The following is an 18,036-nucleotide window of genomic DNA, read 5'->3' as shown; positions in this document are numbered from 1 at the left end:
GGGAAGCAGCACTGTCCAGGCAGAGGGGCTGGCTCTGCTGCTGCAGTGGGAATCACAGCCAGGAGTGGCTCACTTGAGGAAGCTCTTTCACTTTCACGGTGTGTCCTAGAAGGAACAAAGTTTTGTCACATGTCTGACACACAGTTATCTGAGGAATTATCACTGCTGTATTACCCTCCCTGGAGAGTCTATTTCCATTCACTAGGATTAGCAGAGGGAGAGAGGGAAGGAGGAGAAGGAGGAGAAGGAGGAGCCAAACAGAGTACAACACAATTGTCAAAGGACCTGGCCTAAGAGAAGGCATTATGGGATCAATCAATCCTGCAAATCCTACAGTCAGGAGTTAGGTTTTAGGCCATATCCAGCTTCTTGTCTTTCTGATAACTCTTTCAAGGTCATTAGTAGGACATTTAGTAGGTTACACAGATCTAGTGGAAAGCTTTTTGTCGAGTCAGTGTGAGTTATCTGATCTGCTTTTCCATGGGAGCTGTTGCAAATAGGTGTGCTCTCCAAGATGATAGTTTAGAATTACCTTCTCTTTTTTTTCTCTTTTTACCCAGTGGCATTTTATTCACAGATCCACATGGAATGTTTTCTTGTGTATGTTATAACTTTTCTTCTCCCAAAGTGCCGCTTTTCTTTGTTGTTTTGACAAAATGAAGGAGAGGTCCATTTTGGCTCACAGTTTGAGGGATGCCGTCCATCGTGGTGGTGATGCATGGCAGAATTTCTAGTGCCAGGAGTTGTGGCTGGGGTACCTCACATCTACACAGATGAGTGCTTGCATTCAGTTGGCTTTTACAGTTTTTTTTAAAGAGGCCCCAAATGTTCAAATTTTATTTATAAAGCTCTCTCTTGCTGTTGTACGGAGAGTAAAAATGTTGCTACAGTCACAGATGGCTATCCATGCCACAGAAAGAGTCTTATGTGAAAATATTTACAGTTTTTCTTTAGTTTTATTGAAAATAGAATCTTCTCTCATACACTACACCCTGACCTCAGTTTACCTCCACTCCTCCCACTTCTCCTTTACCTCCCTGTTCCTTCAGATCCACTCCCCATCTCTTTCCCCTCAGAAAGGAGCAGGCTTCCAAGAGACAACTACCAAACATTAAAAAACAAGATACAACTGACCCTTTTCTTTCCTTTTTTAAAATTCAGTCTGGGACTTATGTATGGGGCTATCCACCTTCCAGGTGGGCCCTCCCTCCTTCGTTATTTCTCACTGGAACACTCTCGATCCCCCTGGAGTGTATCTCTCTCCTAAGTGACTCTAAGTCCGGTTAAACTGATTATGAAGATTAACTGTCACTCAGGTGAGCCGCCACATCGCTCACTTGTATCTCTTACACCTTTGGGAGCCAGGATGCTGAGCATCACCTGGTGGTAGTGATGTCCCAAGCCTGTTATCCATAGGAGGTGGAGGCTGGAGGATTTGAAATTCAAACCTAAATCAGCGCTTGTTTTAAGTATACTCCGGGAAATACGATGTTGGATTTCAGCAAACTCCTCCTTACAGAGAAGTGCATAAAACTAGTTTTTCTGGTCCTCTGTATTTGTGGGTATCAGATCAAGACTTGAACAGCTAATCCCTGCCAATCTGTTTTCCTGGTTTGAACTCAAAAATGTATCTTTCAGAATGTTGAGTAAAAACTTGGGGATGTTGTGGACACTCCTTCATCTGACGGTAATTCCTATACTTACCTTTGCCCTCCCCCCATAAACTTACGCAATTCATAATTCAACAAATCCAACTCCAAATGGTTTCACAATGTCCCCCTGATGTATGAATTCAGATGCCAGGCTCTGACCCAAAGATCACCTCCTGACTACCCACCACCAAACAAAGAGCCCTTCTAATCCAATCCTGCCCCAGTTCAGCATGAAGTAGCTGGCTTCATGACTCAGATACTTGCTAATCTTTAGGATCTCATCATTTCTATAAAGTAATCTACACACACACACACACACACACACACACACACACACACACACACACATATATCTGAAAATGTTAGGGAACCCGAGTCCTCCAGGTTACCAGGCCATAAGCAGGAGGGCTACATGAGGGCAAGAACAAACTCAGGCTCCTGCTCCCGCTCCTCAGGGATCAGAGGCGGTCTGCCTACTGTCGTGTAACATGGCTCACACATATCTAGACCCTATTCCCTTCCTCAGACAGAGTGCCCCAAGGACGCCCTATTCCCTACCGTGGTCATATAGCATAGGTCACATTAACTGAACCTGCTTCCTCTTGGTGTAAGACCCTTCCCTTTTGTCTGAAGTCTTTAACAGTAGACACCTTGGTTTATCTGCTTTGTGGTAGTCAGAGTCCTGGCATTGTTGCTGTTGTTAATAAAATTTGTTGACAAGGGTGATTTGACTCAGCTAACCTCTTTCGAACCTCCTCTCCTTTTCCACCCTAAAACCAAACAGAAATGTTTTGAGGAAGGGAAGATTACTCGATTTTGGGGATCATGTTTAGAAAAAAAGTACAAAAAGGATAAATACAAAATCTTTTACAAAACCGAGTAATTAATTGATCATGAGAGCCTGGATGATGGAGGGGCCTAAGCCACCAAACTCACTGCTTTCAGGGTGATTCCACCTCAGGCTTCAGTGAGACTTATGAATTTCCAAGGTGTTCACCCAGTGAAACAGGAGGTGGCTGAGCAATGATTTCTGGGGCGAGATGGACGTTGTTCTCCAAGCCAAGTTTGAGAACCTGTCCTTGACTCTGGGTCTCCACTGTCCCTGTCTCAGGTGATAGGCACACCCTTCAGGGACTGTCCTCTTTCTTGGTACACTGACGTGTATGGAGGGGCCTCCTCTTTGCTTGTACCTGAAGTAGCTGAGACACACTGACTTGACTCTCACGTAATTTTGCCCAGAGTGTGAGGAAGTGGACTTAGAGCATACAAATGAAGAACTAGAGACACCCAAAATCATCTGTCTCTATGCTTTAAATCTCTAACTGGAGGCTTTACTTGAAATTACAGCCTGCTTCAATGATACCTCAGCGCAGACAATATTGAGTCACCAGGTCCTGATGATCTGGGTTATTGTTTTGAATTCTAATAAAGACATTTTATACAAACACTTGAACACAGAGAAGGTCCTGGGGAATACCCCAGAACCCCAAGTTCAGCTGCAGTGATCAGGAGGAAACCTCCCTATTCATCCACTGCTCCACTCACACTTTTTGAAAAGAATTCAGAGTGGGTTATCAAACACACGGGTGTTTTTGACCTTCTTGTCTTTGTTTTCTTTATTTTCCTTTCCAGCTTCCTTAAAGAGAAGATAACAGAGCGCAGCTACGCAGCTACAGACTGCGGCGGGTGGGTGGGGCTTTTACACCTCTCCGGACTCCTAGACATTCAATGAAATAAAGATCAGCTCAGGGTTGGGAAGTGAGGGAAATGTTTCTCAGGACCCTGTTTTTCTGATCTGTGTTGAATTTCCAGCAGAGACCGCTAAGGACAGCATTCTCCCCACGGCTCGCCCCTGCGGCGGAGTTCCTCTTGGAGGAGGGAGCCGGGGACAAGAAAACAGAATGGCTCTTGCCCCCTCTGCTGGCTGCCTGCTTGGATGGCACGAAAGGCCCACAGCAGGGGCGCAGGCAGAAGAATGGTTCTCCGTCTTGCGGTTTTTTTTTCCCCCAGGAAAATTTCCCCAAGAGCAGACAGACAGACAGACAGACAATAGAAACGCGGTGTGGGGAAGGGTCTCCTCAATGTTTTATCTCCCATCTTATCTATGGGCCTGCAGGGCTCAGGGACGGCCACGCCTCCAGTGGGCCAGCACCCGTGACAGCCAGCACAGCAGGATGGCAGGAGGACCAGGCCTCTTTCCCACAGGAGCAGCATCTTGGTGTTTCTGGCACTCTGGATGACAGGCACCTGTGGCCCCATCATCACTTTAATTGAAAAGTCAATGGCAGAGTCTCACTGTGGATGCGACTGCAGGATAGAAGAACACACGCCTTTGTCACTGGCTGTAGCAACACGTGGCATGGGCCAGGATCACTCAGCCAGCAGGGGCTGCTGGTGATTGTAGGAGCCAGCCATGATAAGCTAATGATAAGCTAAATATGAATAGATCACCCAAAGGAAATTCTTTTTTTTTCAGTTTTTTTAAAATTATGATTATTATTATTAAAAATTTCCACCTCCTCACTTCCTCCCATTCCCCCCCCCCCCCAGGAAATTCTTTACTTCCAACCATTATCACCTTCCAGAGTAAGACTCAGCCATAGAGGCCCGAGAGTCTCAGTAGTTTACCCTGAAGCAATACCTGGTTGCAGGAAGAACCACAAACCGAGATTCCGGAGCACCACCCGAAAACAGACCATCCACAGGAAATGCTTAACATTCCAACAGTTGTAGATAGGATGACCTGCCAGCATACACTCACTAGGTCATCCCTAGACAAATGTCAGCCAATCAGGGGTCCTGAACCTCAGAAAACCCTCACCCCCACCTTTACTACTATAAAAATCCTACTCTAACTAAGCTCGGGGCTCTCCGTTTATTCCAATACGTTGGACATGCGGAGAGACTACAAGTTTGCAAACTTGCATAAAATGAAGGCTCCTTGCTTTTACCTATGGAACTTGGTCTCCTTGTTGGCTTTTAGACTTAGTAGATTTGGTCATAGCAATGATCATGTCTTCTTCCCTCTGCCCAGCCCTTGCTCACTCCTACTTCTCCCTTAGACATGCTTCCCCACAGGACAGAGCAGGCTCCTAGAGGCTGTTAAACCCTTGGTTTGCCTTAGACACAGTCTCCATTCCTGTGGGTTTGTCAGACTTCCGAGCAGAGCAGGAGAGAGAGAACTGCTGAAGGAGGAAGCGGTGTGGACAGAGCCTGAATGAGGCTGGCCTGGGTGATCCTAGGCACTGTGGCTGACTCTCTCCCACTGGGATTGCAAAGATGGTATATTCCACTAGGGGGCCACAGTGGGGACATCATACCAGCTGATAACGGTCAAGGAAAAGCATCCTTGGAGGCTGGCACGTGCCTAGGACTCAGCTTGGAGTATAACCAGAGTAGCGGGTAGATGGACACAGGCATCTGGATCCCTCCCAGCATAGGCAGACACTGTTCATCCTCGTACTCAGGTGTCCATGACTCCTGACGTTTGAGGGCAATCCCCACACTCCTCGCCCGCTAAGACTCTAGGGCACAGTATATAGCTTCTCTCCTGGTCTCTGCACCTACTGCTCCTCCTTCAGGCCCCTCCAAGGTCAACAAGGAGTAGGGAAAGGAGGGCTCTGTGGACTCTGGCATTTGGTTCCCACATCTTTCCCTGTCAGTTGTCATCTGAGCATCCTGCCTCTGCTATCAGAGGCCTCACGATGGCAAAGCACACCCAGACTAAGACAGAACCCACATGCCACCTGAGCTGCAATGCCCAGGAGTCCTGTCTTTCCATACACTGCCACCATGTGGATCCCGAGAGCATCACTGAATTGTCCAAAATTCCCAGAAATTCAATAGTGGCAAATTGACACGCTTCAACTGTCTATACCCCTAGAGGATACAGCAAAGCAGGTTTCAAATGTGGTTAGAGTATAAATGCGACAGGGTCCACTCTGCTTACACTTTTTTTAAAATTGAAGGGAGATTTAATGAAGTAGTCTAGCTACTGCAATGACTCTTCTATGAGACCTTAGGCCCTGCCCCATCTCCCCCACTTACCTATCAGGAAGCAGAGAGTATCAGGTGATCTCTTAGCACTCTATTCTGTGTTTCTTTCTATTATAGCCTGTGCTTTTTTTATATTTATTTATTTATTTATTATGCATACAATATTCTGTCTGTGAGTATGTCTGCAGGCCAGAAGAGGGCACCAGACCTCATTATAGATGGTTGTGAGCCACCATGTGGTTGCCGGGAATTGAACTCAGGACCTTTGGAAGAGCAGGCAATGCTCTTAACCACTGAGCCATCTCTCCAGCCCCAGCCTGTGCCTTTATATGTGTTAGTGTCTACCTACTTCACAAAAACCTTCACTTTCATAGATGGGGTGTCGTTCAGTGCTTGCCTGGTCTTGGTGAGATCCTGGGTTCAATACCCAGCATTGTAAATGTAGTTAAGTCAACCTACAATAAAAAATATAGTATCTAAATCTGCAAAGATGACTCCATGGGTGAGAACTTTCTCTGTAAGCCTGAGGACTGAATTTGAATTCCCAGAATGCCCATAAAAAGCTGAGCACGGCTGCGTGTGTGCCTGTAACCCTGCTATTGGAATGAGGAGACAGGGGTCCTGGAGCTCATTGGCCACTCAGCCCAGCTGACATGGCCAGCTCCTGGTTCACTGAGGGACCCTGTCACAAGGGAGTAAGATAGAGACTAACATAAGAGGATACTATTGTCTTCCTTGGGTATCTGCATGTGTGGTTGTACATACACAACTTTATAGTCACATGTGTGCAACACACACACAGTACCTGTGGAGGCCCCCAAAATATGAACCTATTTCCATATTGACCAAAGGTCAGAGGGTTTTTTCAAGGTTATTGTGCTTGCTTCTACCTCAAAGGAAGGTCCCACCTAACCAATTGCTCTCTCAAGGTTATTGTCAACAGGTGTGGCTAATGGCCAGACCTCGTACTTCAGAAAAAGAAAAGTAGACGTGTTTCTACCTCAAACAAAAGTCTAAGGATCCAACTAAGGGTACAGTTCCTTTATGGAAATAACTTGGGATTCCACCCAGGGAGTGATTTGCCTATAGAATGTCTTGGTCTAGGGTGTGAGTGTCACTTGTTTTGTTCTAGGAACAGAATATTTAACTTTGGACATAACCTGCGATCTTCAACTGGTCTGTTCATTTCCTTGTCTCTTGTTAATGCAGTTTTTTGTCTTACTCCTACCTTTTGGGATCAGGGGTATTTTAAACAGTGGAAAATTAAACGCAGGTGAACTTCAGTACTCACTAGAATTTCCTCCCGGCACTATTCTATGTTTCTCTGTTTTATTATTTATTTATTGGTGTCTTAATATATTTTACTATATTTCTAAATCCCCACGCCTCTACCCTGGCAGAGGTATTTTTGTTGAGGCTGGTCCCCAACAAGTATCGAGGTCAAAAGCAACTCAAGAAAATTCAATGTCATGAAAACAAGACTTATTTAAGAGATACTTTCTAGTGTTCATTTGCAATGAATTCTTTGTTTACAACATCAGCATTTTGTTGAGTTTAGGAATTAGCTTATCAAATCTCGCATAGCAGTGACCTCTCCCTGGTGCCTCCTACAGATAGATCCTGGAGGATACAGTTTCAACATTTCCCAGATCCTATCTAGCTAGGTCTCTGGAGACACTCCTATCAAAACTTTGGTGGGGAATTTTCTGGGCTTTGCTTCTTTTAAGAATAAACTGCAGTCAGGATGTAATGTATGAGGAAAGAATAAATATGTAAGGAAGAATATATTATACATATCCAGGTTGAGTTTCACACATCTGTAATCCCAGTATCTGGAAGGCTGGGGAGAAGGATTTTGAGTTTGAGACCAGTCTGTAATATACAGCAAGATTATGTCCCATAAAACCAAAAAAACCAAAACCCAACAACACTGCTCACCTTCTGAAGCTCTTCTAAAACTCATAAATCAAATCAAATCAAACTAACCCCTAACAACCACACAAACTGAGAAACCAAGCCTATTTTGTGATTCTGAACTTGGCTGGATTATATGACGGCAGGGCACCACCAAAAGACTCTGATTGTTCAAAGCCTGCCCAGACAGATGATTTCATCAGACATTTCCAGTATCTCATTGTAGATCTATGGTTTGTGCCTCTATCACACTCTGGAAGATAGCACATGATCTACACACAGGAGTTTAAAATACGTGCACAGAATTTTCCGTGCCTTGATTTCTAGTCTCAGGTCAGGCTGAGCTTGTCTGACGCTTACAGCATTGTGGAAATATCAGAGGATGAACAACACACTTGGAATGTCTCTGCACATTCCGGCTGCTCCATCTGTGGAGCTTTGTAGCCCATGGATGTGGATTTCTTTGGAAACAAGGATCTATCTGTGCCTCAGTCTGAGTAGCTGTGGATGATGTCACCTTAGAGTTGGGCAGTAATTTCTGGGAGTGAACGTTAATGAGACAGGGCACCTGAGAACCAAAAGACAGGTCAATCTGAAGACAAGAGAACACAGAGCAGGCAGGGCCAATGTTCAGTGCAAGACATGCAGTCTGCTGAGGCAGAGGCCAGGTCTGAACACTGATTAAAGAATTGCTTTTTTATGTTTTTGACACAGCTACACGCGCTTAGAAATGCAGAGAGTGGGGACTGGAGAGATGATGCAGGGATTAAGAGCAACGGCTGCTCTTCCAGAGGTCCTGAGTTCAGTACCCAGCAACCACATGGGGGCTCACAACCATCTATAATAGGATCTGATGCCCTCTTCTGGCCTGCAGGGACACATGCAGACCACTTATACTTAAAGTATAAATAAATAAAATAAAACGATGCAGAACTCAGGGGTTTAGATGCAGATTCTCTGGTCACTGAACACATCCGGGTGAGCAAAGCACCCAAGATATGTCCTTAACCCTCAAATGATGTCCCCCTGCCCCTCCACACTGAGATGATCCTTACTGAAAATGAACAAGGTGTTCCAGAGCCGGATCAGGAGGCTGCACAGAAGAGAAGGCATTCCAGAAGAAACCAAAGAAAGACAAGCTTACAGGATGGGAACAAATGCAACATAAAAATATGCAACTAAAAGAGGGCTGTTGGTCGCTTTCCTTTGTGAGCATTGAAAGAGTTCTCATGGGATAGAGCAAATGAAACTAGATAGTAAAGTTAGAAACAGTTTTTAAAATGAACTGGAAAAGACAAACCAACCCAGTCACTCTCACCCCTGATATCACCCCTTTCTCTCTTTGTCTGGAATTCTTTTAGTTTGTCCCTGAACAGACTTAGGCAGGTGTGCACCATCTAATATTGTGCAGTAGCACCCTGGTCTGGACAGACACAGCGTGTTAGACTGTTGTGGGCCTACTGATGAGCTTTTGGGCTGTTTTCCAATGTTAGAAAACATGGGATCATTTCCTCTGTGTTCTTGTGGGTTGACCAAACACTTTTTTTTTTAAATTCTACTTTATAGTGTTTTCTAGTGTATCTCTTTCTGTAGCTTCTTTAGGCACTCTTAAAGAGCTAAAACCATATTTCAGAAAATAAATATAATGATAAAAGTATGAAAAGAAAAGAAAGTATAATTGTAAATGCCATTACTTTATTCAATATATAAATTTCATATATCTCTAATTCCCTCCCATCTATTCACTGTCCGTTCTTCTAACAGGTCTTGGTTCTTCATGCCTGAAGACGTCCATCGGGCGGGATCTACAGGTTCCCATTTTTAAGCATTTCCTTGTTCAGAGTCTAAACAGAAGAGTAGAAATATCAAGGGACGTCAAGAACCTACTAAAAGAACTAATTTTAACATTCAATTATAAATCTTTAAATTTAAATATACATATGTATATATATATATATTATATATATATATATTTGGTTTTTCGAGACAGGGTTTCTCTGTAGCTTTGGTGCCGGTCCCGGAACTAGCTCTTGTAGACCAGGCTGGCCTCGAACTCCCAGAGATCCGCCTGCCTCTGCCTCCCGAGTGCTGGCATTAAAGGCATGTGCCACCACCCCCCAGCAAATTTAATTATATTTAACAAGGAAACTGTTCTCAGATTTTCTTCAAAGTTTAAGAGAGAGAGTCAAAACTGCCACAGAAAATGATTCTATCAATCAGCCTAAAGGAATGTCTTTTATATGTGTCTTCTCAGGTTGTGCCACGTGGCTAATCACAGGGACACTGATTTAACCAGTGCACACTTAAAAATGTCTTTAAAATGTTGGTGGCCACCGGGTGTAGAATGTAAACATTAGTTGATTTAATTTTTGTGCCTTAAAAATTCATATATTTTTTAATTTGAAAAATTAAGTATATTTTGATCATATTATTTCCCCTCCTTCACCTCCTCCCAGATCTTTCCCACCTTCTCCCTACCCAACTTCATGTTCTGTCTCTCTATCTCTCAAATAAATCTCTCAAATTCTTAAATTCAGTTAAAGATAAGTCACTACCAGGCATCAGTAACTATATTTCACTAGCATATTTCTATTAAAAAATTCTACAATGTATCTGATACAGTCCAATTTATTGATGATACATCAGAATTAATATAATACGAAATGTTATACTAAAAAACCACCCTAGTATGGAAAACTAAAGCAGATGCTCATTTATTTTCTTTAAATTGGCATTCAATTTGACTATTTATACCATACCAGTGTTGAAAGGGGCACTGTATTCTTCAATGGCGAATTCATCTAGAACACAGAAATGATTAGGTAGAAAGCGGTTAATTGTGGGTAAATCCTGTTGGCAAAGAACGAAAGTTTAAATCACAGCTGCAGAATCAATGGAAATAAAGTCTACACTAAGCTATTTTGTTTGGTGGTGGAGACCAAGAGAACCAGGATCTGGAACGGAATTGAGGGCTTGCTGTCTCTCTGTATCCACAAGACTCAGATGGTCCCTTCCCATGCCTGTGCTTTCCTGCTGGCATTGTGCCTTCTTCTCTGCATCTTTCCTCCATTTAATGAGGAGACATCGTTTAATACTGCCAACATGATATAACGCTGGCAAGTTTCAAGTTCAAAGTCAGGAAGAAACAGAAGAATTTCTTGCTCTATCCAGTCTCCTCCCATTTTGGGGGTTTATCCACAGCACTTTAAAAACTAGATCAAATGATAGGTTCTATATCACACATCAGTAGCAAGATGCGATTAAAAAAATTATTGCTACTCTTACCTTTCCAGAATAATCCAGCCTAGAGCAAGCAACTTTAGAGGGAAATTTAAATAGAACCCATGGCCAATTGCTTCATGATGCCTTTCACCAGAGTGGCCCTAAGGCTTGTTTAAGTGCACCCAAAAGGATAATACACAGAAACGTAACTGTAGTGACCATAAAAACTCATTTTTTCTTCCAGTGAAAGATTGTGGAGTTTCATTTTATTTAAGATAACCTCTAATTAGGCTAGGCTCTATTTCCTATCAAAGCGCAGCATATCTGGATTCCACTTACCTGTCTCATAATAATCATAGACTTTTACTGGAGCTGGTTTTAAGTTCTTTACTGGAATGTCTTGTTCCACCAAGAAGGAGAAACTCAGGCTTTGATTGGTTAGCTGAAAAGACGAGAGAACAGAATTGGACTCAATGATTAACTCAGTCGTCAGTCGTCAGTCGCCATCTTGTTTTCTTAAGATATACTAAGTTGTAGGAGTGTGCTATCTCCTCTCTCATAGCCTAGAAGAAAACGGGATGTTTTTTTTGTTTTGTTTTTTTTTTTTTTTTTTTTTTTTTTTTTTTTTTTTTTTTTTTTTTTGGTTTTTCGAGACAGGGTTTCTCTGTGGTTTTGGAGCCTGTCCTGGAACTAGCTCTGTAGACCAGGCTGGTCTCGAACTCACAGAGATCCGCCTGCCTCTGCCTCCCGAGTGCTGGGATTAAAGGCGTGCGCCACCACCGCCCGGCCAAAACGGGATGTTTTGATCTCTATAACATAACCAATAAAAATGAAAGAACAAAGTTCTGCGGATGGTTAAAAGTGTCATAAACAGCTTTGCTGGCCAGTCCTGGTTCATTTTCCTTAGTAGCTATTTTTGTCTTTACACATATGTGTGTGTGTGTGTGTGTGTGTGAGAGAGAGAGAGAGAGAGAGAGAGAGAGAGAGAGAGAGAGAAGGGTGGTGGAGACTGACTGTGTGGAATCCTGCTGGTCTGGTTTAGACACTCCAGCAATTCTTACAGACCCCAGAGTCACAAATCTTACCTTTTCAGTGTAGACTAGAACATGGTTGGTGGTCACGTCAGTCCTCTGAATGTTAGGCTGGTTTAGGAGCTGTTGATAAGCCAGAATTATGGAGTGAGGAAGGTTTATGTTAGGAGAAGCTTTCAGGTATTTTTCACATACGAGGCTTTTCTGGAGAATCCAAACTACTAATTTTTTATTTCTTTAGGAACAGTAGTCATAATGCTAATATTTATTAATCCTTTCTATTCATACATATGTATATAGATACACATATGTGATAAATACACATACTAGGAATGTATAAGGAGATACATACATATGTGTGTGTGTGTGTGTGTGGTGTGTCCACAAATCTGATAACTAATGGTTTGCTAGAATTGGATATAGGCTAGAACTTAGTGTAATGGTCTGTCCTGTCCCTTTAAGAGACAAACCCTGCCCACTCCTCCCCCCCTTCTACATGGGCAAGCAGATTTTCCTTCTGCTTCCAGTCTGTGCTCTCTCTGCCCTGTCTGCAGAGGTGGCTGCTATGGCTCCTCTCCTCTTCTCTCCCCGCTTCTCTGTTTCTCTCTTTCTCCCCCTTCCCTTTCTTCCCATAACCCATTGAATAAAATACCCAAACCCTCTCTCTGCATGGAGTGACTATCCCTCTCTGTCCCTCACCAGCCACTTCCTCGTGGAACTTGCTGCCCTGCCAATGACCCGCTGAGGTCTCTCAGACACTGCCTCCCACCTGCCTGGGACTTACAGAGGCCTGGGGTGATGGGACCTGGCTGCCCCTCGTGGTTTGCTGCCCATTGTCACCCCTTGGGGAACTGCAGCATTTTATCTAAACCTAATGGTAAGACTTAGGCCTCATACACAACAGGCAATAATAAAAGAAGGAATCACACTCTGGAGAGACAAGTTTGCAGGAGTAAGTCTTTTGAAAACTGCATCAGTGAAATCAAACAGACAAACTGTATGGCATTGGCACCTGCAAGGGTTAGTGTAACCCTTTCCACCTGTGGTTTAGTGTTCAGCCTTTTTCTTTCTTTTTAAAATTCACTTTGCCTACCTACCACAGTTCTTCCTCCCGCTCCCCCCACATGTCCCCCACACCCCCTATCCATTCCTCAGAAAGGGTAAGGTCTCCTCTAATGGGGAGTCAACAAAGCCTGGCATATTAAGTAGAGGCAGGACCAAGCCCCTCCTGCATTAAGCCTTTTCTACTGATGGTGTAGGGTTTACCTTTTTCACAGTTGACTTCACAGGTATGAAGCCTGATACCATTTTCACGTCAACAATGACCATGTTGGAGCTGGATCGTTCTCCAGTGTAACTGGGAAGGTAACGCACAGAGTTAAGTCCTTTCAACAAGGTTCCTCGGGATTGATGGAACCAGAAGTCTAATCTTCTTTGTCACTCATTTCTCTATCAACCGTATCTGTGTAGTTATTTGAAATCTCACTATTTTCCTCTCCTCTCTTTAGAGAGATGATGTATGTGTATATGTATGTGTATATGTATATTCCTGAGATATAGTCTCAACGCTAAGGCCTTTCAGTAAGAGTTAAGATAATGTCCTGGTTCATGAATACAAGACCCCATTTTTGTTAAGATTAACTTTGCATAATGTAATTTCTTCCATAGGCATTAACCCATTTTTTCCATGTCTTATAAGCAGACTGGTTGCAACTTAGGTTTTACCTTACGTTGATGTGAATCTGGAATGTTCTGTGATTTTCATCAATGTTTATGGGGAGAGTATTGACCTGCAGAGTGAAGGGCGCTCTTCCTTCTGTCTTTGGAAGGATGTTGTATTTTAGCGATGTCTGAAAACAACGAGAACAAAATTCCTTATCTCAGTGCTGAAAACATCTTACAGCCTCTTTGAAGTTTCTAAGTTAACTCAACTCTTTGTTTGTTTGTTTGTTTTTTGAGACAGTTTTTCTCTGTAGCTTTGGAGCCTGTCCTGGAACAAGATCTTGTAGACCAGGCTGGACTCAAAAGATCTGCCTGCCTCTGCCTCCCAAGTGCTGGGATTAAAGGCATGCACCACCACTGCCTGGCTAAATAACTCAACTCTTGATTTAGCACAGATTTCCCCTTTTAGTTTTGCAATGAACATGAAACCCTTGACACTTTCTCTTCCATGTGCCCAGTATCTGGGCCCTGGGGGTCTCACCTGGAGGTACGCACATCCAGACCCTGACACTGTGGTGATGTAATTTCCAGGAAGATCCGGCAGTCTGACTTCCTGCAGCAGCAGGCGGTTGGTGTTGTGAACAGTAAACTTCTGAGAGTATGTCCCTGAAGACCTGATGGTGACCAACACTTCTTTCTTACTTTTTGTGAAAGTGGCTGCTCCGTATTTGGAGAGGGCTTGGAGGGCCACCACCGTATCCTGAGAAAAGGAAAGATACAGAAATCACAGTGGATGGAGAGATAGCAGTCTACACTGGATGCATAGTGCCAACATTGCTTCCTTTCAGGATTATTTAGACAAAAAACACAGTTAATCACTGTAATTTCAATACCATTCCATCCTGCTTACTAGTGGTGACCCAGTCTAGGTATTACAGAGTATAAGTTTTATCATCTACACAGATTACAATATATACAGAGATCTGAACTGAACATATATCATTAGTAATTTATAAGTCTCTCTAGCAGTATTTGTTGTAGAAATGTGAAATGGAGAAGAAAATGTAGGCTAAGACAGGAAAAGAAGACTGAAGATGAGAAATGAGATAATTCTTGAATAACAAAAAGTATTTATGGAGAGGGTGATGGGCATCGTGGAAGAGCTGGGATGTTTTAAATGGCCCCAGCAATGGCAGCAAGTCCATTCCACCTAAGGACTTGCCTAACTAGCTCATGAGTACACATTTATTGTGGACGGAAGGGGCTTGGGCAGAATATTAGAGAATTTTAGTCTGCAGATGAACATGAAGTTAATTTTCTCATGGAAGTAATTCTACAGAAATAGTGCTTTGGAAAACTGGCCCCTGGGGATGTTGAGGACCCGCTTTGAGGGGAGAAGACAATGAGAAGGTAAGGAGGACAGAACCTTGATCCATATGTGAATCAGGCTGGGACTTGGTGATGGAGGGACGATGTTTCAGCTCTTTAATCCCTAGAATATGTTTGCGTTTATATATGGATTAGTTGATTTATCTTTCCCTTCTAGGGTCTCCCCACAGACCTGAGTGGAGGAGAAGCCTCCGTAGGAGTTTTGCTGCCTGACGATCCACTTCACAATTTGGGATGCGGAAGACAGGTCCTCTGAAGACCGGGATGGCCCAGCCGTAAGGTAGGCGAGAAGCACATAAGCTGTCATTTCCACTTCAGCAGAAGGGGCCCGTGGTTGATAGTAGGGTGTCTTTGCTTCCTGAATGTTCCCTGGACGTCGCCAGTGGATTGAATCCTCTTTCAAATGGAAAGAAAAAGATTTTAAGTTTAAAACATGGCTTTAAGATCTATCCCATGAGTGATGATGAGGTCATCTAATGAACTGGCACAGATGAAATAAGTGGATGCTTTAGAACAGTCTATATCAGATATATCAAGCACATATTTTGGGTTTTTTTGGAGACAGATACTCATTATCTAGACCAGGCTGGCCTCAAACTCGAACGCAGAGATCCCCCTGTCTCTGCCTCCCAAGTTCTGGGATTATGGGCATGAGCCACCATGCCTGCTAACAAGCAGATCTTGACCAAACTCCCAGATGATCACTTGGGGAGTCTTTGTGTCTCTTACATACTTGTGTGGCACAAGCAGTTGGATTATATAAAATCAGTAATGCATGTGTCACTAAAATGGTTCATATCACCTAAGTGTTGAGTCAATGACAGTTTCTCTTGCTGTCTTTCTGGTTAAGGTGGCACAAGAGTGACTCTGCCTTTGCATCGTTAGTGACTTCTAGTTAGATAGACTTTGCAATAGAAGCACCTACCTTCTTTCACAGCCTCTCTGTTTAGTGATTCAAGCAGCTCACTTCGCTTGGCTTGGTTTCCTGCCAGGGCGAAGGCATAGGCCAACAATGCCTTAGTATAGACATGACTTCCTTGGCTCCCTGAGATGGAGGCCCAGGCTGTTTCCAGGCAATAGAGAGCATTGCGGACGATACTGTGCTATAAAAGAAGATGAGAGCCAATTTCAAAATAGCAGAACCAGGCTAAGGAACTATGCCCAGGCTAACCCCAGGTTGAGAGTCATGCTGCGACACCCCGGCAGTAGAGTTTGTTTCGGGGAGTGGTTAAAAAGGTGACAGTGAAATGTACCAAAATCAAAGACCACAGAAACTAGAGGTTTCCCTCAGGGGATCGTAGTTCTATGGTTTTTATTTTTATTCTTTATGTCTGTGAGGGAGGTGTAGGAATGGGTGTGTACGTACCTCGGCAGACAGTGGAATCTCCAGCAGGGCAATGGTGATGTAGGCAGAGAGCGTCACCTCATCACTCACGCCACCCTGGAAGGATAGAGCGAGAACTCTCACATTTCAGCATTTGCTGAACATTAGACGTCCCTGCTATGCCATTAGGACTGGAGAACTCTTTTTTAAATTTTTTTTTTAAAAGAAAACAAACTATCTTTCTTTTTTTTTTTAAATCGTGTATATTTGGGTATTTATGTGTCCATTTGTGCACGAATGAAATACCCACAGAGGCCAGAAGAGGGCACCGGGTCATCTGGAGCTGGAGTTACGGGTGGTTGTGAACTGCTTGAGGAGGATGCTGGGAATCAAACTGGTCCTCTGCAATAGCACCAAACCCTCTTAACCACGGAGTCATCTCTCCAGTCCCAAGGACTGGAGAACTCTTAGAGAAGCCTTCCTCCCTACCCATCACAGCGTTCAGTCTAGAGGACAAGGCCATCACTTTCTTCCCTACCCATCACAGTGTTTAGTCCAGAGGACCAGGGCACCACCTCCTCCCTACACATCACAGCGCTCAGTCCAGAGGACCAGGGCACCACCTCCTCCCTACACATCACAGCGCTCAGTCCAGAGGACCAGGGCATCACCTTCATTGCGTTGTTTAGCAGGTTTCCAGACTGCTGGAAGCAACCGTTTTCCTTCTGCTTCCCTGAGAGCCAGTTGAGCGCTTTCGTGATGTGCGTCTTCTCTATAAAGATGTGAGACTGCGCTTGAGCGAAGGCCTTGAGGACGAATGCAGTGAGCCTGCAGGCAGAAAAGGGGCCGAGAGCAGGGCCACCTCACTTTACAGTTTGCCATGTGCTTTCTGCAGACCCTGGTCTTCACAGTTGGGTGGAGGCCGTTTTGGAGGGTCTTAGTTGATAGTTTTCAATCTTTTGGTCTTACGAAATTTATCTTTTTTTTTTTTTTTTTGGCTTTTCGAGACAGGGTTTCTTTGTAGTTTTGGAGCCTGTCCTGGAACTCCCTTTGTAGACCAGGCTGGCCTCGAACTCACAGAGATCCGCCTGCCTCTGCCTCCCGAGTGCTGGGATTAAAGGCGTGCGCCACCACCGCCCGGCTCTTTTTTTTTTGAGCTGTCACAAAACCCTCCCATCAAAACTGCATTTCCCAGATGACTTCCAGTTGTACCGCTCGGCATCTCTCTCCCTGATCTCCATCTTGCCTCTTCTCAAGGGCAGTGAGAAAGTTTCCATGGTGGACAACTGTACTTCCAGCCTTACACCTTTATTTCTTTGCTTTGCTTTTACCAGCTGTGCCGGCAGAGCAGGTGGGGTTGCAGCGGTCAGGAGGGATGACATTTGGAGTTTTGAGAATAAGTAACCCTTCCAGAAAAGAATCCCAGGTACAGAGAACAGCAGTTTCTAGACTCCTGAAATGCCTTGGATCAGGAGAGTATGAAGACACAGTTAATTTCATCTTACCAGGTATTTCCCGGGCTGTTCCCACCACGGTCCCCGAATGTGCTGAATGAACCATCACTGTGCTGATAGTTCAGCTGCCGCTGATACCCTGAAGAGGGAATTCAGTCGTTTATGAAGTAGAGTGATATTAGACAATTATTATTCTTTGTTGGGAGCAGTGAGACCCCAGATCCTGAATTTCTTGTAATCCCCTGATCTGAGTGCCTACAGCTGCTCTGAGCACGAGACCTTCAGGAGTTCCTGATGGCAGGAGAGTGATTTCTGGTGGGTTTGGCTGGGGTGTGGGTATCTCTATATAATCTGCCCCCGAACACAATAAAGGGGGCATTCTTGGGGAATTC

General features: G+C 44.1%; 1 protein-coding gene across 1 annotated transcript in view; it reads right to left on the bottom strand.

Moving 5' to 3' along the window:
* Positions 1–9,311: 9,311 nt before the first annotated feature.
* The window catches only part of LOC130886847 (pregnancy zone protein-like), a 50,661-nt gene continuing 41,936 nt past the window's right edge, over positions 9,312–18,036 (bottom strand). The window contains exons 25-36 of the mRNA XM_057789051.1: positions 17,696–17,783; positions 16,862–17,018; positions 16,233–16,307; positions 15,792–15,969; positions 15,039–15,262; positions 14,019–14,237; positions 13,541–13,665; positions 13,082–13,172; positions 11,870–11,938; positions 11,124–11,226; positions 10,322–10,363; positions 9,312–9,406 (exon numbers count right to left, since the gene is read on the bottom strand). Of these exons, the coding sequence (XP_057645034.1) occupies positions 9,384–9,406; positions 10,322–10,363; positions 11,124–11,226; positions 11,870–11,938; positions 13,082–13,172; positions 13,541–13,665; positions 14,019–14,237; positions 15,039–15,262; positions 15,792–15,969; positions 16,233–16,307; positions 16,862–17,018; positions 17,696–17,783 (1,394 nt within the window). The 3' untranslated portion in view covers positions 9,312–9,383. The remainder of the gene's footprint in view (positions 9,407–10,321; positions 10,364–11,123; positions 11,227–11,869; positions 11,939–13,081; positions 13,173–13,540; positions 13,666–14,018; positions 14,238–15,038; positions 15,263–15,791; positions 15,970–16,232; positions 16,308–16,861; positions 17,019–17,695; positions 17,784–18,036) is intronic.

The sequence above is a fragment of the Chionomys nivalis genome, chromosome 1, assembly GCF_950005125.1.
Source record: "Chionomys nivalis chromosome 1, mChiNiv1.1, whole genome shotgun sequence".
NCBI classification, from domain to species: domain Eukaryota; kingdom Metazoa; phylum Chordata; class Mammalia; order Rodentia; family Cricetidae; genus Chionomys; species Chionomys nivalis.
This window is presented reverse-complemented; position numbering and strand designations above follow the sequence as displayed.